The following is a 25,240-nucleotide window of genomic DNA, read 5'->3' on the forward strand; positions in this document are numbered from 1 at the left end:
AAGTCCTAAGAGTGACCTCATGAACCTCTTTAGTTGACCATCCTAGCAAGGCAAATGGAACACTTGGATGGACAGGAGAGTGAGGAAACATAGTTGTAAGAACTTGTACCCTATACCTGTATAAATCATTTAATCAGTATATAGAACGTTATCCCTCTGTTAGGGTTTTTCCATTTTATTTCCCTCACAGTAAAACTAGAATAGTAATAATTTTTTAAATGATCTTTTATACCAAACCTTGAATATGTTTGTCATCTTTAATTTTGATGATGGCTTCTATAGTGGTTTCTGACCATAAAAATATAGATACTAGACCCATAGTGAGAAATTCTTACATGTTAATAAATGTGTCAAAATTTTGAAACTACTATTGTTGTTACTTGGCTTTTTTTTGTTTTTTGTCTGTTTGTTTTTTAAATTACATTATTTGAGAGAGAGAGGGAAAGAGAGCACGAGTGGGGGGAAGGGACAGAAGGAGAGGAGAAGCGAACCCCCCACTGAACAGGGAGTCAGACATGAGATCACAACTTGAGCTGAAGACAGACACTTAACAACTGAGCCACCCAAGCACCCCTGCTGTTGTTATTTGTTACCCTAAATAATGTTACCCAGCTAAATTTATTTCCCCATCTTCATATACCACAGTCAGTGACAATTTAATAAAACTCTTAACTGATGAATTCAGGGTTTTCTACCTAATATGCCACTTTGTTCTTTAAGAAGTTTCAAAATAAGATCTCAGAAGGTTATACACAATACTTATATCATTGCATAAAGATGAACCTTTTCAAGGCAACTCATTTGGAGTTGTAGTCATTTGGATGAATTAGTTATAAATTACATTATTGATGTGCCTTATATATTTACTGATTTGTATTTAGTCATTGAAAGTGTCATGAGAACATGCTTCTATTTCATTTTTGTGGTAGTTTAATGATAAATCAGTTGTACAGAAGAACTGATAACCTAGCAGTTATGCATGTAGAAAAATAGTATTAATTGTTTCGTACCAGTGAATAACCTTAAACTTATCAAAAAATCTCTGAACATAAATCTCAGATAATTATAATAGATAACATAGTAATGACTACCATGGTGTATTATTTATTAAGGATTTTCACAAAGGTTTTCCTCTTTCTAAAATCTTGTTAAATCCTGAAATTGGGCTAGCACTGCTCTTAGTGTTTAAGAAAATCTCCTAGAAACCTGGTTGCAGCAGTACTCACATTATCAGCTGTAGTCTGGGGGCTAAAAAAGCCCGAGTGCCTAGTTTTTGAGTGCTTTCAAAGAGCTGGTGTAAGCAAGCATCAGTGCCACTAAAGCTACCATCTGGGAGCACTACATTTTTAAGGGTCAGAGGTTCACAAAGACTTTTCATATACCAGTGTCAAGTGTTATGGTGTTCACTCTTAGATAGAAGCAGACTGCATGCATTCCAGGTCATGCTGACACAAACGCAGCAAGGTCTTAGTCATACATGAACAGAACCCAGAAGTAATCAAGAAGTCAATGAGAGCATTAATATCTTAATAGTTCAGTTATTTTTTTCAAAAATTTTTATTTCTACTCAGTTTTATTGAAAATTAGGTTTGTGGACTGAGCTGCAATATACCTTTTTTCCCCTTCCATAGCTTGATCATGACTTAAAACATGCTCATGAACTCCGCCAGGCTGCATTCAAGCTCTATGCCTCTCTAGGAGCAAACGATGAAGACATCCGGAAGAAGGTGAGTCTGGGAGAGGGGCGTCCCCCAGTCCTGACAGCCAGCAGGCAGGGAGTGACGTCAACCTGAAAGTCGTGGTGAAGAGCACTAACAGTGACTGTTTGAATATAATAAAGCAGAGTGACTAAAGGCATAATTGAAGAATGAATGGGACCCGGATTTGGGGGTTGTTTGTTTTTAGAACATAGAGTGGCATGGCCGTGCTGGAATGACAAATAACTGGTGTGCTTTTTTCTGTCATTAATATGAATTATTATGTTGCACATTTTTGCATGTGTTCTGATAAAAATCAATTCTAGCACTGTGAAGCTTTAGACACCTTGAAAGATCTAACACTAGAATTGTAAATGTTATTTATGGAAAAACTTTCCAATGCCATTGAGAAATTCAAATCTTTATTGTATATTGTTCTTTGATATGTGGCTTAGTTATGTTTTGATTTTTTTTTTGCTGCTGTGCAAGTTTGATGTGAATAAAATCTTTGTGGAATAATGATTTTATGTTTAGTGAGTGGTCATCTGAATTTTCCAGTTCCCAAAAAAATGTGTCACTGGTCTAGCACCTTATGTTACTACAGCCTAGTCTAACACTGAACTCGTGTTCTTTATAGAGTAGTTCTAAGCAGGGACTAAAGGAAGGTGATAAGCTCTGACCTGGCTGCCTCCACAAACCAAAAGGCTGGAGCTTACCACTCAAAAAAAAATACATCATCTAATAAATTTTATACATGGCTTTTAGGAACATCAGTAAATTGATCCACATAATCTCTCTTGATGAATTATAGCAGAAAGAGGGCATTATTTACTGAAACATGGTGATTTATTATACTCCCATCTAAAGCCCTGTGAGGAAAATCAAAAAGTATTGGGAATTTACCATGATTCAGAGAAGTACTTTGGGCTTGTATAGAGAGAAATAGGGAAAACTGTAGGTTTATTTGAAATAAATTGGAAAGGAACCATTATTGAAGAAAATTGAAATAATACCAGAGAGATTAGATATGTGAGTAGCTTTGATTTATAAATCAGTGCAAAAAACACGACTAAACTGAATGCTTTCCATGTATCTCAATTTCGTTCAGTTAACAAGATGTTTCTGACTTGAAGTGTTTAGTAAATATCTATGAAAATCCTTTTTGACACTTCTTTCATTTGTAATCTGTTACTTCAAGGCAAATATACTAATGATCTGATATTCCCTGTGTGTAAGCATGATTTCTGGATGTTGATATTGATATGTTTCATTCAGCTTAGGTACATGGTATATTGCAGGGGAAGAGGCTTTTATAGCAACTTATATAGATAAAACATTTTTTAAAAAATTGACATGGACTGTATAACTTAAATACATAATGATTTGGTTTTAGATGGTTATTAGGCCCATTGAGAAGAGAAGTATTTTACCTATTCTTTTAGCTCAAGAAGGCTGTGCCATGGACTGAAAGGGAGATAGATAGATGGACCATAATGGGGGGAAATAGGATGTCCATTTGTACTTCTTTGTACTTTTTTGTTAATAAACTGTTGTTTTGGAATTAATGACTTAATTTGTGATATCATGTTCTAGAAATACTTGCAACGTTAATAGTCTGATCAGTATTAAAACTTGTATTCATAATGTGTATAATTTACTGGTAAGGCTTAATCCTGATAACTTCTGTAGAAAGATGACAAATAAAGAACAAGTTATAATTATTATAGTTTTTTGTGTGGTAAAGAAAAGATACTGTGACATTCTTATGTAATGGGGATTTATAGAGTTTTTAGGAAGATATTTAATCTGGGAAATTAAGTGTTTGAATAATTTACAGTTTATAGCAACTACTGAAGAGAGAAATTGTAAAATGAAAAATATAAAATAATTTTGTGATAAAAACTGCATGAAAATGGTTCTTAGGAGTGGGGAATCTTTATTTTCAGTGTATAAAAAATGGTAAAGTGATAACTCTTCCTTTGAATGCATTTATTTCTTTTCCATTTCTTTGTCAAAATAATTATCTGGATAGATTTTTTACTTACTTTCTCCATGAAATATTTAATTACCTTTTATACTTATGCCTTATAAACTTTGATTGTATTCCCTTTTTGTGTAGATTCTTGAAGACAATGTTTATTATTGTTTTATTTTTTAATGCAATATTTATGCTTGTTGAGATGGAATTTCAGTTTACTTGAATTAATGAGTGGAGACTCTGTGAAAGAAATTTCAAGGGCTGTAGACCTCCCCATTCCTCCAAACAAAAGCAATGAAAAGCCTTTTTGTTTAGGATAAAAATATGAAATGTTAAATTGGTCTGCCTTTTAAATGAAAAATGAGAATGCAATTCATTAAATACAGGAGATAATCTATATATCCCATTACCCTAAAATGGCCAGTTAAAGAAATGAGGCAAAATGAAGAAGAGAAAACCAGAGTAAAGAGGTAGAGACGGGTACACAGTAATAAAGGGAAAAGATACAGGCCTTCTCTCATCATAGATTTAGTCTGTCTTCTTGCTTCTGAAGACTTCTAAAGTCCTGTCATGATTTTGTTTCTTGATCATTCTCTCTGGGCTGGAAAAAATGAAGCTAAGGACTGAACATGACCTGTAGATCAGAAATTTACCACTCCTGCGTTGGAGTGGTGATAGTGTATTCCCATTAAAAGAAACCATCTGTATAACAGTCCTTGGAACTTAATAAGCATTCAATAAATATTTGTTGAATAAATATAGAAATGAAAATGCAGAAACCATATACAGAGTGGCATTTCCTTTAATATGCTTGAATCTTTTAGTATCCTTCTGTGCAGAGCAAAGTTGGTATTGGGATTCCTGACTTTGCATCCTTTATCACTCTGTGGTATACTTACAAATTTCCCAGTTTCCCACAGTGCCCTATTAGAAAGTGAAGGAGGGTGGAAAAATCTGCAGTTGGAAGTGGGCAATACTACTCTTGGCTGTGACATAAGGAGGGAGAAGCCCAAAGAAAGATGAAGAACCACTGAGCTTGACAACAGGTGTGGTCTGGCCATACTCAACTTAGAATAATGGAAAGATTCTGGTTGGAGAAAGCAAGGGCAGAGGCAGCAATTGAGAGCTACTCAGTGGAAGAAGGGTCCAGGGCACATTAAGTGTACTGGCAGCAATGCCAGGTAAAGATTAGCTGTAATATCTGCCATGGGCAAAGTCTAGTTTCTAATGATGGTCTTAACCACATGTTAATGCTGACTAAGAAGCATATGTTAGGTTATTGGGACAGCAACAAAAGAAAGAAGTTAAGATACTTAAGATTATTTCAAATACTGCCATTCCCAGTCAAAACTCCAGTCAGTGGTTAAGTCCTTCAGAGGCAGCAGTGGCAAACAGTCCTATAATTGTGAAGCCAAGTCCTTTATAATAAAAAATGGCTCTTAAGAAGACCATCACTTGATAAATACCTGTTGATCATCAATTAGGTTGGAAATTTGAAAGGATTGTTTGACTTTTACTCTCTTCAAGGAACTAGTAGAATTTATCAGAAAGAGAAAGTGTAAATTGAGGAAAACTCGAAGTAGTAAATATAAATTAAAATTCAAGGAAGTTAATAAACTTAACATGGTGTGATTTTTATTTTTGGTAAAAGTAAGGCACATTACAAATGTTAAGTGTAGTACTATGGTAGCCTTTGCTTCTTTGAGATATCTGACTGATGGAGCCTTACAGAAAGTTTTCCTCTTGCATTTTGAATGCTTATATTTTAGCTGTAGATCCATTTTGAGGAACTAGAATGTAAGCTCTATTGAGGGCAGGGATTTTTTATGTTTTGTTTATCACTGTATTCCCAGCATCTACAACATTGCCAGGTACATAGTTGGCACTAATACATATTTGAAGAATGGATGAATGAATGGACAAATGGATGAGTGAACCATATTGTAAAATTGCATTAAGCACCCTTAATCCAATTATACATGGGTGTTTTTGCATTGAGAACTTAACATAACTTTATTAGTAGTTACACAGGTTTGTAAAGAGATGGGCCTTAAAATACAGGGAATCTATCTGACCATATAGTCAAGGGGATTCACTACATTTAGCATAGGGAAAATGTAAGAAACTCCCATTTTTCAAGAGGCAGACAATTCCAAGTGTGTGTCTTTTCATTTTGATAATAGATCAAAGAGAACATGTTTTATGGTATGGTAGTTTAATTTTGAAATGGTTTTTACTATTATTTCTTAGGGGTTCTTTTGATGTATAAATGTATGAGTTTAAAAATATTTATAGCATTCACAACTGTGAATCTGGACCAATTTTTGTTTTTTTTCCTGTAGGGATAAAGATATGATTTGGTTTATAGGAATTAGCCTCTTAGAAATCAACCTATTCTGCAAGTTATACATGTCTGTATAAAATACTATCTGAATATCGGATTTTTTATGATTAGTAATTTGATTGTGCATTGATTGATTGAACTTCCTACATTGTAGAAACATTGTCCAGTGGAAAGCAGAGGTGAGATCAAGAGCAGTAAAACACAGCCTTAAAATTCAGCATTTATAATAAAATCTCAGTAAGTCAGAGAAAAGTAAGAAATGAACAGTAAGAATTTGCTAGGGGTTCAAAGAATTATTGGGAACTAATTAAAATGAACATGGTGATATCAATATAGCTATCCTTGAATCAAGTTAGAAATTAATAATTTAATATTTTTGTTATTTTTAATGTTTTCTAAATGCCTTTTATATTTTCAAGAATTGAAAACACGAACTCTTAAGTTTTTTTCCCTTGGGGTGGAAAAAAATCATCCAGTCACAGATGTTTTTTACATGATAAATGTAAAGACAGTAGCCAAGGGTGAGATTTTTTTTCTTTTCCCAACTGAACAGTGGATTTTTGTTTGTTTGTTTTGTTTTTTAAGGCAGAGAAAATAAGAAAAAAAAGGAAAACAAAGAAGGAGAATTTGTCTTCTACCCTCTTTTTCCCAGCAAAGGAAGTTATATCTGCAGGGTCATTGTGAGAATGAGATCTAAAGTATTTAAAATATTTAGCAGGGTGACTGTAAGTGCTCAATAAAAGGAAGCATTTGTTAGAATATCTTAAATGACTTAATTGGAAGAGTAAAAATAAATATATATTTTGAAGTGTCTTAGAAAAACCTAAACAGCATTGGAGCATAAATTTTTAAAAAGTTTGCAATGAAGATAGTGATGCTTATGCTATAAATTTCCAAAACTATTATTCATTCTAGTAAAAAGAATATTTGTACTTCAAAAGCATAGGCCCTTTCTTTAGTTCATCTCTCATTAAGGAGAAGATGTCTTTTTACTCTTACATTTTAAAACATATTTAAAATACTGGTTTTCAAAACTATTTGATGCCATCGCTGTAGTATGGTATCCAAAGCACCAAATATAATATTTTCTTGGAGTTAAGTTGAATATTACAATATATATCAATAATTGGTAAAATCGTAGGTAATAATAGATGTCTTCAGAAAATTGAGGAGTCCAAGTTTTACCTGATTTTGGTTACCTAAGTACTACTGTCCATGATTGCCTCAGATGTCATTTCTCCAAAGCATCATCATTTGTATAAAATCATATCTCAAACATATATGTTCAAATTTTGAACAAATACAAGTTCTTCTGTATTTTTAAAGTTACAAGATTTTAAAATATATTGATAAACATAGATTAGTTTTTCCTTATATTTTTCTGCTATAAAAAACTTAAGCATTTCACTTTTGAACATTTTTATCATGGGTTGTAGGTAGATTTTATTACTAGTTGGTTTTCTGAGTAACAGTGTAATTATACCGTGAATTTCTATTTTTAAATATTTTTGCAAAGTTCAGTAATTTTAAATGGTCATTTAAAAGTCACAGTGTCAAAATTCTGTAAATTTCTCTGCCATGAAATTGGGCAGATGCAAGGAATTATTTCTGAGCCTTGGCCTGCATGTTGAAACAAACGCCTGAAACGAACATGTTGAAAGTTTTCGACGGTACCACAGAAGTGGCACCCTTCAGGACTTGGCTTTGCTACTGAGTAATAGCAAATTCATGCAGAATTCAGAATTCCTTGACTTAATCTGTGGTTAAATTGTTAGTTATCTTCTTAAGGCTAATCTACCAAAGAATTTTAAATGAACTCTGCAACATTCTTTCATAATGGTAAGTAATTTTAGAGTTAACCATGACCGTACCAGGTTTTGCCACTTGCCCACAGTATTGAGACCCTTGGCCTTCAACATACTGAAAGAAGCAAACCTGGGAGTGATAATGCTATATGCATAATAGAGGTATTTATATAATCAAGTAATGGATTTTTATTTGAGTTTCATTAAGTGGGGACATAAAATTGAATATTATGTTATTTGTGTTGTTGTAGTTGCATAAACCATTAATTATAATTCTTGTTCTTAAAATGTGAAGTACAAGTTGGTTATTTTGTTGTTTACAATCTAAGACAGATGAAAACCACGAGATGGGTTAAAATATGATCTTTATTAGATTTTTGGAACTAAAATTAGTTTTCAGAATGTTCTGTGTGGAAATGAATGAAATGTTTATAATGATACAATATTTGTGGAATAGTAGACCTTGAGAAAATTGAGTTTGTGATGAACCAGGACCATTGCTCTTACACTTTTTCCCATGATTATAAATGCTAGCACAGGGCTAGGCAAACTGTACCCTGTAGGTACTTAACACCTGTGTAATATAATCTATAACCTGCCAGTTCAGAATGGTTTTTGCATTTTTATATGGTTGGTGGGAAAAAATCAAAAGAATATTTCCTGACATTTGAGAAATAAATTCAAATTTGTATTCATAAACTTTTTTTTCTACTTTTTGTCAGCTTTATTGAAGTCTAGTTGATAAAATATTCATAAAATTCTATGGAATATAACCATATTGATTTGTTTCTTTGTTGCCTGTGGCTGTTTTACCCTTCAGTGGCAGGTTGAGTAGTTGGCAACACAATCATATGCCACAAAGCCTAAAATAAGTTTGCCCACCCTGTGCTAATAATGCATAGCTAAATATAAATGATCATAAACCAGTTAGGTGAAAAACTGTTTCCTGTTTGCCTCTTTGTAATGGACTGTAGAAAGAAATGGGGCCACACAAAAGTTAGGGGAGGGTAAGATCAATTGTCTAACTTCCTGAAAGAGAAGCATCATCAAGTGTTGATGATATGTCATGGTCACTGGATACTTTTCTACATGGTGATTCCCTGGTTTGAATGATTTTGGCATATAACGGACCCCAGACAAATTGGATAATAGCTATACATTGGTTTATGGTAGGAACCATTATATGTTCTGTGTAATGGTCAGCAAAGTTGCCTGAATAAGATATTTCACTATGTCAAAGAGAAAAATAAAGGTCCAGTGTGTGTATTAAGAAAACGTCTATTCAACCTTTGTGACATATGAAGCATTGGGTTATGTGGTATGGGGGCATAGAACAATTACATAACTCAGATATAAATATCAGATAATCTGTTTAGGAAATTTAATTTTAATATAACTGCTACCATTTATTGAGCATTTACTATGTGCTAGACATGGTGATAGGCATTAGCACGTCATCTCCTTTAAGCCTCATATAACCCTCTGAGATAGCTGTTGCAGATCAGGAAATAAGCAATTTGACCAAGGCCACCCAGATAGTAAGTGACACCACCTACATTCTATCCCAGTCTCTGACTCCAAAGCCCATGCTGTGAACTGTTACTTTACTCATGTAAAGTTAAATACCATTACTAGAGCCAAATTATGGTATGAAATGGCAAGAAAACTCACAGGAGAACGCAATAGTCAAAGTAGTTGAAAAAGAAAATGCTGTGAATTGAGAGAACTTAATAGCTTTTATTAGCTGGTTACAAAGCATCAGATTGAGAAAAACGTGTCTATTTTCTCACATAGCTTTTGGTACAAAGTAGGCAGTGAGTTGCTTTTATTATTCCCATTTATTCATCTGGCATTTACAATATGTACCTCCTCCTGTGTGTCCAGGAATAAAGAACACTGGTGTGTACCTTTTAGGAGCTCACAATTTAAAGTAGTTAAGGAGATGAGACACTAAATTGCTACATAATAACTCCAGAGCCTCATGTGTGATAAAGTGTTGTCCACATTGAAAGCCAGTTTTGCCATGATCGGTACAGCCACATACGATTAAGATATGGCTGTAATTAAAATAGCCTATTCTGAATGAATCTGGAAGAGTCATTATATAATAATCAGTGTATGTCATAGTATAATATGTATTATTTACATTATATATTATTTAGATAATATATCTTATATAATAGTCTCATCTAAAATAAGAGTATTTGAAAGCATTCTCACCTCCTTCTAAAATATTAAAATAAGTTGTTTCAGAAGTTTTGACCCACAGAATAAAGAATCTTCATATCTCTGTTCTATATCAGTTGGAAATGTTTTTCTAAGGGCACTGTCTAGACGTGATCACATTATAAACTAATGTCCTAGAAGCATCCAGAATGAATGATATAACCAAAGTACTGTTACAGCATTTTATTTTGTAGATAGCTTCCTTATGGAATAGATTTAAACTTAAAGCAACATTTTGAAATCCTTGTATCTTCTTAGTTATCCCTTGTCAAACAATGTTTATAAACTCCATAGAAGCATTACCTGGCAAATAGTGGATGCTGTGCTTGTATTTATGAGTCAATTGTGTAAGTCTGGACGTGAAAATTCAGCCAGCCAACCTATAGGATAATTAAGACTGTTGCATACACAGCTGTGTATATAGAGGAGTAGGGATTGAACAGAGCCATTGTGTTGCACAGTTCTTGGGGCAGTGCGTCATTCAGATCCCTGGAAAACAGTAAAAGGTGGAGGGGAAGTTTCTAGTCCTGTTATTTAAAGTAACTTTTTTAATGGTTTTATTTATGTGCTAAAATGAAAGAATAGAATTCAGCAGCTATTTATGTTTTGTTTTGCCATTAAGCTGATAGTTGAGTTTTTAAAATTGAACTTTTGAACTTTTATATGTAGAGAAATATTTTTTGAGAAAGTATTGATTTATTTTTAGATGTCATAAGTGTTTCTGACACGGTGTGTTTGGTTTTATGAGAAGGAGACATTGGGCCAACTTCTTTCCAAAGTGTAGAGAAGTTTAGAACTTTCAGTATTTCTTCTAAATATTTAACATTAGTGAACACTTAAGTTGCTTAGCTCTTAAGAAGAGAAAAAGGTCCTGAGGTACAAATTACAAAATACCACTTAAAGAGACTTAAAAGCAAGAATGAAATCTAGAAGGTTAAGAATATGTCCACTGCAAGAACGAGCTCTCTTCTTTGTCCTCCACTCCTAAAATGAAGTGATACCATTCCCATTTGGCCTGTAAGAGGAGTTAGATGTTAATTTAATTCAGTGTCTTTAGGAAAAAGGACAAAAAGGAGGCCTTGTAGATCAACTCTTGGGATGTTTTGGCTTTTACTTCTCTGGCTGAGAGAAGTTAACTATTTCCTCCTACCCTCTATGTCCCAAGATCATGGAGTTTGAGAAATTTGATATGAATGTGGGAGTGGGTAGCAATGGAAGACTGAGAGAAGGGAAGAAATACTTCGTAAAATGTTTTCTGAGACTCAGGAATATAATGGGTTGATCAGCTATTTGTCCTAAGAGAAGCTGTGTATCTTTTAGAAAAAAAGAGCCTTTGGTAGAAACTACCCTTTTTTTAAAAAAACTATTTGAGGAAAATGTCAGCAGCAGCAAAGATACTACATAGAATAGACTGTGGGTGGGAAAGCCTACAGTTCTTATCCAGAACAGATGGGGCTTATGGCCTGAGAACAGTAGAATATTCTGTTTAGTTAGTATCTACAGAAGCTCGACACTGATTCTAGAATGGAGATCAAGTCATCAGGGAACTGAGTTGAAAAATCAGTGGAACTCACTCTTGTGGCTTTTTTCACAGTGTTTCCTTGGCTTACCTTTTCTTCATTGGCTTCCATTCTCTCCCACCTTTGGCATTTTTACCCCCAACTAAAGCTGAATCATTGATTTTTATTCTCTCTCTTTGGGGGCCCTATGAATTGTATCTTTGTCATTTCAGTTTATTAATGATGACCTCTCTTGTATAATATATTAATTTTTATCAGCCTAGGATGTCAGCATATAGGCTGTAGTTTCCACAGTACTGATAACATTTTCTTTTTCTTTTCTTTTCTTTTCCTTTCTTTTCTTTTCTTTTCTTTTTTCTTTTCTTTCTAAGTACTGGTAACTTTTTAACTACTTTTCTCCCAGTTTTCCAAATCAGATCTCAATTTAGTTACTAAGGTTAAGCAAAAATTTCATCCTTTAGCACAGCAAGTGAAATGGACCTCACACTATTAGTAAGAAAACCCAGTGGAGCCCTACCACTGTCCCAGTTTGCCTGGAGAACCTTGACCAAGAACTTAATCTTTTTTAATTTCAAAGACCTCAGTGATGAACTGAGGAGGAGTTTATTTCTAAAACCCCTTAAGATTTTAACATTACTCAATTAAAAACCTAACTATACATATTTTTAATTCCTTTGGATAGTTATGTCTGCTGCCGTCAGTGGCATTGAGAAGAAAGCAGTTGAGGATTTGGGTTCCCAGGTGAACCTCTCTAGGAAAGCATAGCAGCTGCCCCTAGGTTGATTTGTGGAAGGCCGTATACTGTTGGGGTGTATTTGTTTTGCTCTTCTGTTTTAATAAAGGAATGGGTATAAGGATGTACTCAGGAATTAGAAATATTAAGTGCATTTGCATTATATACATGGCATCGTGTCTTTTAGTTAAGTATTTTTTGATAAAATCAGTATGGCCACTTCCTAAAACCTAGGGAAAGTTTGGTTTTCCATTTTTAAGTTTGGATCCCCAGGCCCCTATTGATTCTATTCAGGCTACTGGATAAGCTAGTTGTACATGCTTATCTCACTCTAGCATCTAACTTGTTATCTCATAACCCCTCTCCTTCCTCTACCATGTTTCTAAAACCAGTCTCTTGACTATACTGACATCAGACCTTGTGTTCATAGAGCTCATCTGCTCAAAAAAAGATGTTTTATGAGGAGCTGGACCTTAAATAGGTGACCCCTGGTCAGCAAGACTCAACTTTGTATCCTGGGACTTGTCTACATTGACACTTATGAATTGAAAGGGTTGCCATCCATACCCAACAGGGTGCAGTGTCCATTGTAGACCCTTTTTCCTTGCCAGACCTACTCTTTTTTCTGACCTCCCTGTTCTGCATCTTGCTTGGCTGCTTAGTCTCTGCTCCTGTAACTAGATTTTCTGGATTTGCTACCTTATCCACTTAAATCTTAGTTCAGTTCCAAGTCTTTACTCTTTCTAGCCAGTTCTCTCTTGTCATTTTTTGTGAAGACTTTCTGGGAACCTTTCACAAAAGCCTACCTGGAATTGTATTTGCCTGACCATTGTGCACATTAGTATAAGTAATTGATGTTAAGAAAATGCCTGTTTTACAATCCCAACTCCCTTGACCCCAAGTCAACCCACTTTGAATTGTTTGAGAAGTTTCTTGACACCAGTAAGAATTTGCCTGGTTTTTACATTCTCTGCTCGACCTGTTTTGATCACAGTTCAAGGTCCAATCTGAAGTTGCTAATACCTGGAAAATGCTTCATTCTCATTCATGCTGGGAGAATAGTTGGGCCTTATTTTTAACTCTGATTCTTCCAGTTCTTTTTAGGCTCTCAGGAATGGGTGGTATATGACTTGGCCACAGCTAAGGTATGAGTCCAGTAGGGCTTATGGAGGGCTAGGGAATTCCCTTGTAAGTCAATGCCATTTTCATCTTAAGAACATTCCAATGTGTGCCATGAACCTTAGGATTATCTGGATTCTGCATTTTCCCCATGACCCTCTAGCCTGCTGCCCTTTTCTCTCACAGGCCATAGGGTTCTTCTGTCCCAATGACAGGGACCTTTTCTACCCCTGCAAAGAGCTACAGTGTCAGAGAAAAAAGCTTAGCAAAAACATATAGTCATGAGCACTAAAGACACCAGCAGAGAGAGAACTTAGCGCCTAGTCCATTAACCTAAAACTTCATCAGTTTATGATGCAGCATTTTTATGTGGTTTAATTCTGTAGTTAAATTTGCAACCCAATCCACTAGAATAGCAGAGATAAAGGGTGCCTCCACTCTGAAGATTCAGTCCACCTCTTATACTCCTGGCCAGGCACGGTGTCTGTGTAACAGAGGGCCTGCCCACCTGCCCACCCTTCCTTCTTCCTTTTATTCCTTCCTTCCTTTCTTTTTATTTATTTATTTATTTATTTATTTATTTTTTAAAGCAAATTCAATAAGCTATGCCACAGGGCAAGTTTGCTGAACTGTGGCTGAGGAATCTCCAACCAGAACCATGAGGCAGAACAATTTGAAACTTTATTTGACATTGTTCTTGTATTCTGGAAAGACCTAAGATCCTTTACAGGGGCTAGGACTTGGCTGTCATTATCAAGGCTTTGTAGCCCAGTATAGTTGTTAAAAGGCACTATGGAGGGCGCCTGGGTGGCTCACCGGGTTAAGCCTGTCTTCAGCTCAGGTCATGATCCCAGGGTCCTGGGATCAAGCCCCACGTCGGGTTCTCTGCTCTGCAGGGAGCCTGCTTACCCCTCTTTCTCTGCCTGTCTCTCTGCCTACTTGTGATCTCTGTCTGTCAAATAAATAAATAAATAAAATCTTAAAAAAAAAAAAATGTCCCATGGAGAGCAAGTTTTATTGTGCTTGCCTTTCCAGCCCAGGTCTAAAAAGTTATCTGGTGCTGTTAGACCTTCAGTGGGTCAGAGATCTATGGCAACAGCCACTGCCAACTCCTTCCCAGCTGACCTAAAAATTTTTTCTCTGAATGTGATTCCAAACCTTTCTCTGCTTTGTAATCTCATTTTAATATTTATTTTGGTCAGTATGTTCACTGTATTGCTCCTTTATCCCTTACCAGATGATCTGAATACCCTAAAGAATACAAAATCACAGTTAGATTATGTTGCTCATTCACATAGCCTCTCAGGATATCTTTTTGGATTGGAATCCTAGGTTCACATTCTGATTTTGCATTATTTTCACCCTCTTGCTCCCAGACTGGTATCTTGATAGAAAAGGTGGGCCAGTCATTCAAGTAATGGGCTTTCCAAGATGTTGGCAGGGTTACTAAAGTCCCTCCACAACAAGTTTGAATACAAATCCAGGCCTCCTACTTGTAGACGTTTTTTGATAGATTGTAACCTAAGAAGGGTCACCTTGTGCCTGAAAGAGAAAAATACCTCCGAATAGTCCTACTGTTTTATATCCTAAATTAGGGGAAAGGTTTACCAGCCAGTTTATAGCTATTCTCTAGCTCCAGAATACTAGCTCCCACACCCCCAGGAAACTTAAAGCATGAAACGGTGCTCTATATAATGATTGGCTGCTTACATAGTTCCCCACTGTCTGCTGGCCTAAGCCTCAGTATTGTCTGGTATGGTCATTAATGGCCATTTCCCAGCATTCTGAGAGTGGGTATTTTTCCCACTTACCTTTGTGGACACTTAATTCATTCTGTCTGCCTTAAGCCCTATTGCTCCTGTCATTCCTAAAGTGCTTTTGCTAACAGCAAGTGCTATAGCACTCATTCAGGAGTTCATTGCACTCGCTTAACCTACACTGTAAGTTTGGTGGGAACGGGGGCTTTTCTGCCTCACCATTTTATCTTCAAGATTTAAAACTGTGCCTCGCATTTGGTGGGCACTCACATATTTACTGAATAAGTAAATGTGGCCTTGTAAATAGGAGCTGTGCCCTATTTGCCCTTAGTCTAGCCTGCTCCCTGATTTATGACTCCTTATCTAACTAGGCCTGTACTGTCTCGTCTCTTCTACTCTACCTTCCCATGTTGCTTCTGGATAACATGATAGTTTTGCCCAGGCAAACATGATTTTTCTTTACATGCTGATTGCAAATGATTGAAGGTAGAATAATAATTGCTCTAGCCCCTCGTTTTACTGAAGGCCCACGGAGGTCAAATAATTTGGTCAGGATCATAGAGCAAATCTATATGCCTAATGATTGCTACCCTTGTCCTGACCCTTGGCAGATTTACATCTTTGGTTGGATGTGGCCAATAAACATTATCCAGAAGCTTCGTTAAATTCTTGGTCATGTCCAGGTTTCCTAAGCATCTGGAGCCAGCCTAATAACATTTCTTAGCTCTCGGAGGATAATCTTGTGTTCCCACCCCCACCACGACTTTGTTCTTGGAATAAAGAATTTTAGATTAGGGAATATCAAGCTGATTTTGAAGTACCAGCATTGTCATATGTAGAATGAGAGATGAGCAGAGCCTTGTGTCTGTTTAAGGAAGGGAAGGAGTAAGAGGACTACAGCTTAAGGAGCTCCCCAGGTGATCTCCCCATACCTCCCAGTGAGGTATTTTCCAGGTGGGAGTAATGACTCACATTAACGTTGTCACTCATGTTGGGGACTACCTTGTGAGCACAGTTCTCTAACCAGGGCCGTATTACAAGCATGGCTAAGAATCAGGAGTCTGGAGTCAGATGCCTGAGTTCCTCTCTGCTTTGTGATCCCAGGCAAACTCTATCATCTAGAACCTTCAGTTTCCTAACAGGCTAATGAGAATAATTATAATAATGCCTGCAAGAGGGTTAAATCAGATCATGTAATATGCGTAGTAGCACAATGCTCAGCACATTGATGTACTTAACAAATGTTAGTTGTTTTTGTTAACATTTTGGTTTTGATTGTATTAGCTTTTTTTCTAATAGGTGGTTTTTCTATAGGACCACACAAATTAAGCTTAATTTCTTCCACATAATATTTATTTTGTATCTGTCTATTGCTTAATGAAGGAAAATTACATGCTATCTTATTTTTAAATTTTAAAAAAATTGTGACTATGGTGATTAAATGTAACAGGAGTTAGTGTTACAGTAAAGAGATGGCAAGGATTACTTTTCAAAATATTTAACTTAGTTTCCTTTTGCTTGGTAAGAAGGTAGCCACAAGGTGGCTCTGTCAGAAACCCACAGGTTGCATTTCATAAGGGGCTGAGTGTGAACCATAATTTTTCTAGAATCTCACTCTGGCAGGAACCTGCCTAGTGATAACTCAGTTACATCTTTTAGTTTTTCTCAATACTGTTTATGTAACACCTCTGCAATATTTATGCCATCTAGTTACTGTTTTAAGTATTTTTTAAAAAATAAACATAATTTGCCCCTTCATGCCTGTCATTCAGTCTGGCAAGTTCTTAGTGGATAGTCCTTCCTTTCTGATGAGCTGTCTGCCACACCACAAAACGATTGTTCCAGAGGTAAAAACTCTTGCTAAAAACATTAAACTTTTAATGGATATTAACATACTTGCATTTACAAGAGTGAAATTTGTCCTCTTCGTGTTGTTATTTATGCAGCATTAACCTTTTTCTCCAGATCATTGAGACTGAAAATATGATGGACCGAATTGTGACTGGCTTGTCTGAGTCTAGTGTCAAGGTGCGGTTAGCTGCCGTCAGGTATGAGCTTTAAATGGTCTGAATAAAAACCCTTTGCCGTGTGTTTAACCTGTTTCCTTTCCGGACCTTCACCAAGTAAGCGCAGAATCCAAATGTTACTCAAAAGTATTCTTGGGTGAACTTCTGCAGTGTGTAACGTCATTTCACAGAGAAGCTAGCCTGGAAAGCCCATGAAGTCCTGAAGTAGTTGAATTAACAATGTCTATAGATATACTTGACGTGCATATTAGTAACTAGTGAAATGCCAAAGCAGTGTGTTTGAAAAGTAAAAGTTTTGGCTTCTTTTGAAGCTAATTTTGATTATTCTTTGTAGATGTTTGCACAGTTTATCTAGATCTGTGCAGCAGCTTCGAACCAGTTTCCAGGATCACGCTGTGTGGAAACCTTTAATGAAGGTAAGAAACCAGCAAGTAGCACCCATTCCCACAGAGCCTTTGTAGTGAGCCAAAGTAGCTGATAATACTCCCTGGTCTGGGAGTATGGCTATTTTTTTGTGTGAAAGATTTTGAATACTCACCTCCTCAGATCTGATGTTTTAAGCATCTTTAGATCTGTAGAACATGTTTCCAAGGTCAGCATCTCAAGTGTGACAGGGAAGCAGATGCCTAGTTTTCTTTTAACTAAATAAAACTTTACTCATCTGACCTCCCTGTGTGTTTGCTATTACACTTTAGACTTCTTCCAGAATCTTTGTAATTTTTACTTGTAAAAAGGAAAGGAATCAGTCATGGGAAGGTATAACCTGTTCTTAATCTTTTGGCAATCCCTGGATATTTTTTACCACAATGTTATCTCCTATTTCTCTTTCACCAAAATAATTTCTTTGGTCTTAGGTCTTTCCTTGAGGGCCAAAAACAACAACAAAAAAGTGGCTGAGGTCAAATAAATCTGAATCAAGACTTAGATGAGGCATTAGGTTGCTGCTTATGTTATTCCCTGATATATTACAGAACTGTGGGTCAAGTTGGTCTCTGGTCCATCTTCTTTCTTAATTTCTTATTTTCTTCCTTCCTTCCTTTCTTTCTTTCTTTCTTTTTCAATGATCATATACGTTGCATTTAATCAGCAGAATTTTTTAAGGTTTTGGTTTTGGTTTTTGGTCTTTATTACCTACTGTGAAAATCTCTTGGGCACAGTGAGGCTACTAGAATATTTTTACTCCAGAGCTCTTGCCCTCATCTTAAAGCTTCGGGTTACAGTAGGGGCATCATTGTGGTAGAAAATAGCCAGGGGAGGCTTCAGGCAGGAAAAATATGAAGTGGACTTTGAAGGAAAAAGGAAGGCAGGAAGATTTTCCAGAGAGAGGAATAGCATGAGTGAAATACTACACATGGTCCGTAAAGGAAGCATAAGGATGTCTTCGTGACCGTAGTAGAAGGGGTGTTGGGGGTATGATCACCAGGTGGAAAGAGCTGGACCAGTGCTCTCTTCAGGAAAGCTATTTTGCTATGGGCATTCTTTCTTATTTTAGATTATAACTTTTGCATAACAATTTAATCTTGATTTATGGATTCTGTCCGCTCAAAATTTTTTTTAAGGCTCTTCTATTTCCCAAAATAACTTCCAAATATTTTCTCTGGAGCTATTTTCTCTAATTGCTCAGCACACTATCCCTTTATCGTATGACTCAGAAATGGGGCAACATACTGTTTCTAGCTAGTTCTACCTGGACTAAGGTTTGGTGGGCAATCTAGAAGGATTTTGTATACTTGGGTACCTGTGAATATAGTTACTATCAAACTACTACCTTGTTGTACAAAGTATAATACTAAAAGCTTGAGCTTGGAAGTAAGTCAGTAATTTATCTAGATACTTTTAGGTTTTTCGTAGTTCAAGGCTATTTGCATGTCTATTGATTTTTTTTCCCCCTTTTTGCTTTGCCATGTTTTCAGCTGTTGGTTAGCAAACTACAGAAGAGTAGGCATTACATTTTAATTAAAAATTTTATTTGTGATTTTTTTGGTCCTTATTTTGTTGAAATTCTATTTGATCAGTATTAGATGTCAGCTTGTGAATTTCAATGTCCTCTTATATTGCACTGAGTAAATGCTTTTAAAATTTCGATAGCTATTCTGTTTTAGTTTATCATTGTTATCTCATTGGAAAATAAAAGTTGATAGGGGCGCCTGGGTGGCTCAGTGGGTTAAGCCACTGCCTTCGGCTCAGATCATGATCTCAGAGTCCTGGGATCGAGCCCCGCATCGGGCTCTCTGCTCGCGGGGAGCCTGCTTCCTCCTCTCTCTGCCTGCCTCTCTGCCTACTTGTCATCTCTCTCTGTCAAATAAATAAATAAAATCTTAAAAAAAAAAGTTGATAAAAGCACATTAGTCTCCATATAGCAAAAATAGTAGTATTTTTAAAGTGAATTGCATTGGTAAGCACTCACTTATTTCAAGCAATGATTCTAAGTAGTATAGTTTTAGAAAATGATTATTTTTCTTAATTCACAAATGTTCATTGAGCACCCCTTTTGTGCAGTGCCATTCAGTTGATATGGGCCAGGATAAATTAGACCATAGATTAGTCCTTCAGGAAGCTTAAATTTGTAAATAGAAAAGGAGATTGGCATGGATGCACAAGGAATTTGAATAGTAGGTAGTAATAAGGGTCCTAGGAGAAGACTTCTGACTGGAAGGGCTTCAAGAAGGCTTCTGGAGTGGGGATGGCCTTAAAGAATAGGTAGGGTGAGTACCCGAGGGATAAAGGAAGGGCATGGCAAAGGAAGGGAAGGGTTGTATGATCTCAGAAGGGGTTGTGACAAACACCCATCAGGATCCATAAACTAAACTCATAGTATATGAGTTTCAATTTTCATCGACTAGCTGACAGTTCACAGGAGAGTTTAAAATGCAGTATCTTAAGATAACTATTATCTATTTTATAATTATTGCTTATTAACTTGGGAACTTTGGACTTGATTTAGCTGAAGAAAGCAGGTAATATATTTAACTCTCTGAAGTTTTTGGTGATGATCCATTTCCAGTTTGCGTAACAGAGAGTTTCTAAGATTCCTTTTGGGATCATGAGTCTGATCCTGATCTGATCCCAAATACAGAAGATTTAGTTAAAGTGGATATTACATAAAAGTGGTGGTGGTTATGAGCCTTCACTCTTGGAATCTAGAAACAACAGGTTCTGATAACAGCTAATGGTGACTAACATTTGTCATTGTGCTATGCTGTCTTCTGAGTTGAGTGAGAGTCCATGGCAGTTAGTTTGCTTTGTATCTACGTGCCTGATGATAACAATTACAACAATGAATTACCTTTGTAAAAACTCTATTTTTATAGCCATTACTATGTGCCAGTTACTATTCTAAAATCTTTTTATATGTTAATTCTCACAGTAATACCATCGTCCCCATTTTATAGCCAAGGAATTCATATACTTATTTAGTGTTTGAGCTGAAATTTGCATTCAGGCGGTCTGTGTTCTTCACCCGCATGTCATGTTGCTTCCCTTAATCACTATATCACATTTAATCTTAAAAACTCCTGTCAAGGAAGTGTTGTTTTCTTCAATTCAAAGACTCAGAGAGGTTAAGAAATAAGCTCAAGTTCACACATCTACTAAGTGAAAAGAAGGGTTGGAACCAGGGCTGAGATTCCAGTCCTGAAAACCAGTCCCCACCTTGCCCTAGCTGTATAGTAGCTTGATTCACCCCTGCTTTTGGTCAAACAAGCCCTTCTAGAGACACACAAATCAGAATGTTTCAGGCTCTGGGGCAATTTGTGGTTTCATAAGTGGCCTGATACAATGGGGTAAATTTAACTAACTTGTCCTAAAGCAGTCCCGTGCTGTTCACACTTTTCATACAGAGCACCCCCTCGCTGACTTATGTGTTTATCTCTTTCTGTGCAGCACCTCCCATCCTGGCAGTGGGGCTGTAGCTTCTCCAGCAAGATAGTGTGAGGGCCTTAGTCATAATTAGAGCACCAGGTAAAGTTTGACATGATTACAAGTGGATCTTTCCTAACTATCCAATATGAAAAGCCAAGTTGAAAGATAAATTGTTTTTGGTTCTCATTTGTTCTTATGATCTCGCTTCCATCATTCCAAACCATTAATAGCATCCCTTTTTTAAACTCCATAGGTCTTACAAAATGCACCAGATGAAATCCTAGTAGTAGCATCTTCCATGCTATGTAATCTTCTTCTTGAATTTTCTCCAAGCAAAGAGGTTAGTATCGATTTTCTCTTCCTAGACTTGGCCCAGTCTACTTAGAGTTTAATCATATAATTTTCACAGTAGTTGACTTTGAAATTTCAGGATTGACATGTAAAAACTACTGTTGGAGTAAAATACTACATCTGCCTGGATGACTTAGTCAGTTAAGCATCTGACTCTTGGTTTTGTCTCAGATCATGATCTCAGGGTCGTGGGATCCAGCTCCGTGTGGGTCTCTGTACTCAGCAGGGAGTCTGCATAAGAGTCTCTCCCTCTGCCTCTGCTTCTCCCCTGCCTCCATTCATTCTCTCTCTCAAATAAATAAATAAATCTTTAAAAAAAAAACAAAACTACTTCTGAATTATATTGTGGTGTGTGTGCAAATAAAATCATTTTAAAATGGTTTAATTTCCAATTCTCCCATTTCTGCCTGGCATGTGAAACTTATTTAAAAGATACTATAGCTTACACTTAATCTAAACTGCCTACAACTACAAATGTAATTACAAAAGTAGTAGATTATTTTCAAACTATATATATTAAGAATAAATTAAGGGTCAGTTTTGTAAATCAGGATTATAAATCATTTCAGGGTGATGACTGGTGGAAAATAGTCTTTATACCCTTTTTTCTTTTTAAGGGAGAGGGAGAGAAAGAGGATGAGTGGAGGGGCAGACAGGGAAGGAGAGAGAGAAAATCTTAAGCAGGCTCCACGCTGATCTCAGGGCTCAGTCTCACAACCCTGATATCGTGACCTGAACCAGAATCAAGAATCAAATGCTTAACTAACTGTGCCACCCAGGTGCCCCAGGAAAATAATCTTTTTAATGTTGAATGTTAGATTGTTGTTTGGGGAGGGATTACATATGGGGATGTTCTTTCCCTTCTATACATTTTATAAATGTATTTGAGCATGTATTGTTTTTATACTAGGGAAAACTACAATAAGCTTTAATAAAGGAGGGAGGGAACCTTACAGAGTTAGTTTCATCATGTTAAAATATCTCTGGTCTGCCCAGTTGTGAGCTGAGGTTTAGATACTGTCCTTTATTTAGTAGTTCCATTTTTGTTGAATTTCCTTTCATCACTGTAACACCTGTAGTCTTCTGGCTGGTAGTTAGAACGGCATTTGGTAGCAAGGTGGAGATTCAGAGACAGTTACTCAACAAGCAGAAATCTTGGAACAAAAGGAGAGAAACTGATAGTTACTCTGAAGGAAGAGAAAGTCTAGACAGGATGCCAGAGTTTCCATCTGTTTTCCTCTGCTCTGGTGGTTGAGGTCCTTGCATGGTAATGAACTGGTTGCAGTCAGTACTATACCATTAATCACTCTGAACAGCATTCATATTGCCTCAGAGCCACTTTCTGCATATTTAGATAAGGTCTGGTTAGAAGTAAGGTAGATGGGCTCAGGTATAGGGTCAGTAATATGATTGATTTTTTTTTTTATGTTAAAAATAAACTGGATCCTGAACTGAGAGGAAGGAAATGCTATAAAAGCACTTATTAGGCCAGTTGACAAAATTGGGATATGGGCTATAGATTAATAAAAGTCTTGTTTTAATGTTAACATCTCTGAATTTGATAACTGCTGTGTGATTCCAAGAGAATATCCTTGTTCTTAGGAAATACCCATTGAAGTATTAAGGGTAAAGGGGCATGATGTATATGCTGTACTTTCAAGTGGTTCAGAAAAGATGAATAATGTGGATGTGGGCATGCAGAAGGAGAGAGGTAATGAAAAATATGACAAAATATTTAAAAATTTTGAATTGAGGAAAAGACTGTGTGGTAGAAGCACCTTATTCTTGCTACTTCATAAGTTTGAACTTACTTCAAAATTAAAAAAAAAAAAAAAGAGAGAGGTGGGGAAATGGGCAAAATGGATGAAAAGGAGAGGGAGATACAGACTTCCAGTTACGGAATGAGTAGGTTTTGGGAATAACAGGGATTATAATAGCACTGTATGGTGATATATGGTAGCTACACTTGTGGTGAGCACACCATAGTGTATAAACCTGTCAAATCATTATGTTGTACACCTGAAACTAAAGTAACATCGTGTGTGAACTATATTCAAAAAAGAAAATTTTAAAAAGAAACAAAACCACTTTGTACAAGTAGAGAAATGTGTATCCTTCAAAATAGCATCTTCAAAGTCACTGCCCTTTTCCTCCCTACGTAAGTCTGAATTGCTTAACACAATTCTAGAGTCCACTTGAAAAGAGGGCCTTTTAAGCATTCATTGGTGACAGTAGATCAGTCCTCAAAGGTGTTAATTTTTTAGAAATTTTCAAACCCTGTTTTCAGCCAAGGATCATAAATAAAATGAGTGGTTAGGCTAAAGGTATTTTAGGTGGAGAATGTAATAGGACCATAAAAGTATACAGCTGTTTTGCTTGTACAATTGAGAGATGGTCCTGAAAGTAGTTCTAAAAAATGGATTCTTCAGCACATTTGGAATAATATTGACAGTCTGGAAAAGAAGATAGTTCCGTTATGTAAGTTCCATGTAATCCAGCCATGTTGTCAGTCCCAGCTTGTAAAGAACACATGGGATACACCCGTACACCACACAGGAAGTGAGTGTCTCAAAGGACAGTGAGAAGGAGAGTGTAGAATTAGATAGTGGAATCATAAGGCATGTGCAGAATGTACAGAATTAGGACAGCTCCTGAGTCAGAGCTACAGAAAAAAAGAGAAATGACTGGGACTATTTTGGGTTGTGAATTTGTGAAAGACCTAATTGTTTTTGCCCTTTTTGTGGTAATTTTTATGTTCACCTCACTTCCTGCTTTGCAGAAGTTGCCTGGAATTGCATTAGAGTAGGAAGGAAATCATAAGCAGAGTGCCAGGGTATAATCACATTTAGTCACAAACTTGACTTTAAAATTGTGCTTTTTTTTTCATTTCCAATCACAGCCAATTTTAGAATCTGGAGCTGTAGAACTGCTTTGTGGATTAACCCAAAGTGAAAATCCTGCATTGCGAGTGAATGGTATTTGGGCTTTAATGGTATGTTTTACTCTCTTATATAACTCATCACTTGTGAAGAGAATGGGGCTGTTATCAAAGTTAAAACTAAAGAATGTATTGTTTGAAATGTCTGAAATTTGCTTTTTAATAAATGTTGCTATTTTGGCCCAGTTCTCTAATGACCTCGGACCTAGAACACTTAGTATTCAGCTTTTGGATTTGAATATTAGCATGTGGCCACTGTGCGCCACAGTTCTCCTGTTTATTATTATTATTATTATTATTTTAATGTTTATTTATTTATTTGACAGACAGAGATCACAAGTAGGCAGAGAGGCAGGCAGAGAGAGAGGAGGAAGCAGGCTCCCTGCTGAGCAGAGAGCCCCATGTGGGGCTCGATCCCAGGACCCTGAGATCATGACCCGAGCTGAAGGCAGAGGCTTTAGCCCACTGAGCCACCCAGGTGCCCCTCTCCTGTTTATTATTAAGAAAAGCAGACACCGGGAATGCTTCGGTGGCTCAGTGGGTTAAAGCCTCGGTCTTTGGCTCAGGTCATGATCCCAGGGTCCTGGGATCGAGTTCTGCATTGGGCTCGTTGCTCAGCTGGGAGCCTGCTTCTTTCTGCCTCTGCCTGCCACTCTGCCTGCCACTCTGCCTGCTTGTGTGCTCGCTCTCACACCCTCTCTCTCTGTCTCTCTCTGACAAATAAATAAATTTTAAAAATCTTTTAAAAAAAGAAAAAAGCAAACAGGTCTTAATATTGGACATCTAATTTAGGAAAAACAAATTTTTCTCATCAGAAGTATTGATAACCTGCCTAGAGTTACCTACTTGACAGAGCCTTTTCATTTCTCCTGTGCTCTTTATAA

General features: G+C 36.5%; 1 protein-coding gene across 2 annotated transcripts in view; it reads left to right on the forward strand.

Annotated features, from left to right (window-relative positions):
* Positions 1 to 25,240, forward strand: part of ARMC8 (armadillo repeat containing 8) — a 105,287-nt gene that overhangs the window by 59,849 nt on the left and 20,198 nt on the right. For both annotated transcript variants that reach the window (XM_059390992.1, XM_059390993.1), the window contains 5 exons: positions 1,632 to 1,727; positions 17,145 to 17,227; positions 17,541 to 17,622; positions 21,321 to 21,407; positions 24,318 to 24,410. In XM_059390992.1, the coding sequence (XP_059246975.1) occupies positions 1,632 to 1,727; positions 17,145 to 17,227; positions 17,541 to 17,622; positions 21,321 to 21,407; positions 24,318 to 24,410 (441 nt within the window). The remainder of the gene's footprint in view (positions 1 to 1,631; positions 1,728 to 17,144; positions 17,228 to 17,540; positions 17,623 to 21,320; positions 21,408 to 24,317; positions 24,411 to 25,240) is intronic.

The sequence above is a fragment of the Mustela nigripes genome, chromosome 2 (genome assembly GCF_022355385.1).
Source record: "Mustela nigripes isolate SB6536 chromosome 2, MUSNIG.SB6536, whole genome shotgun sequence".
NCBI classification, from domain to species: Eukaryota; Metazoa; Chordata; class Mammalia; order Carnivora; family Mustelidae; genus Mustela; species Mustela nigripes.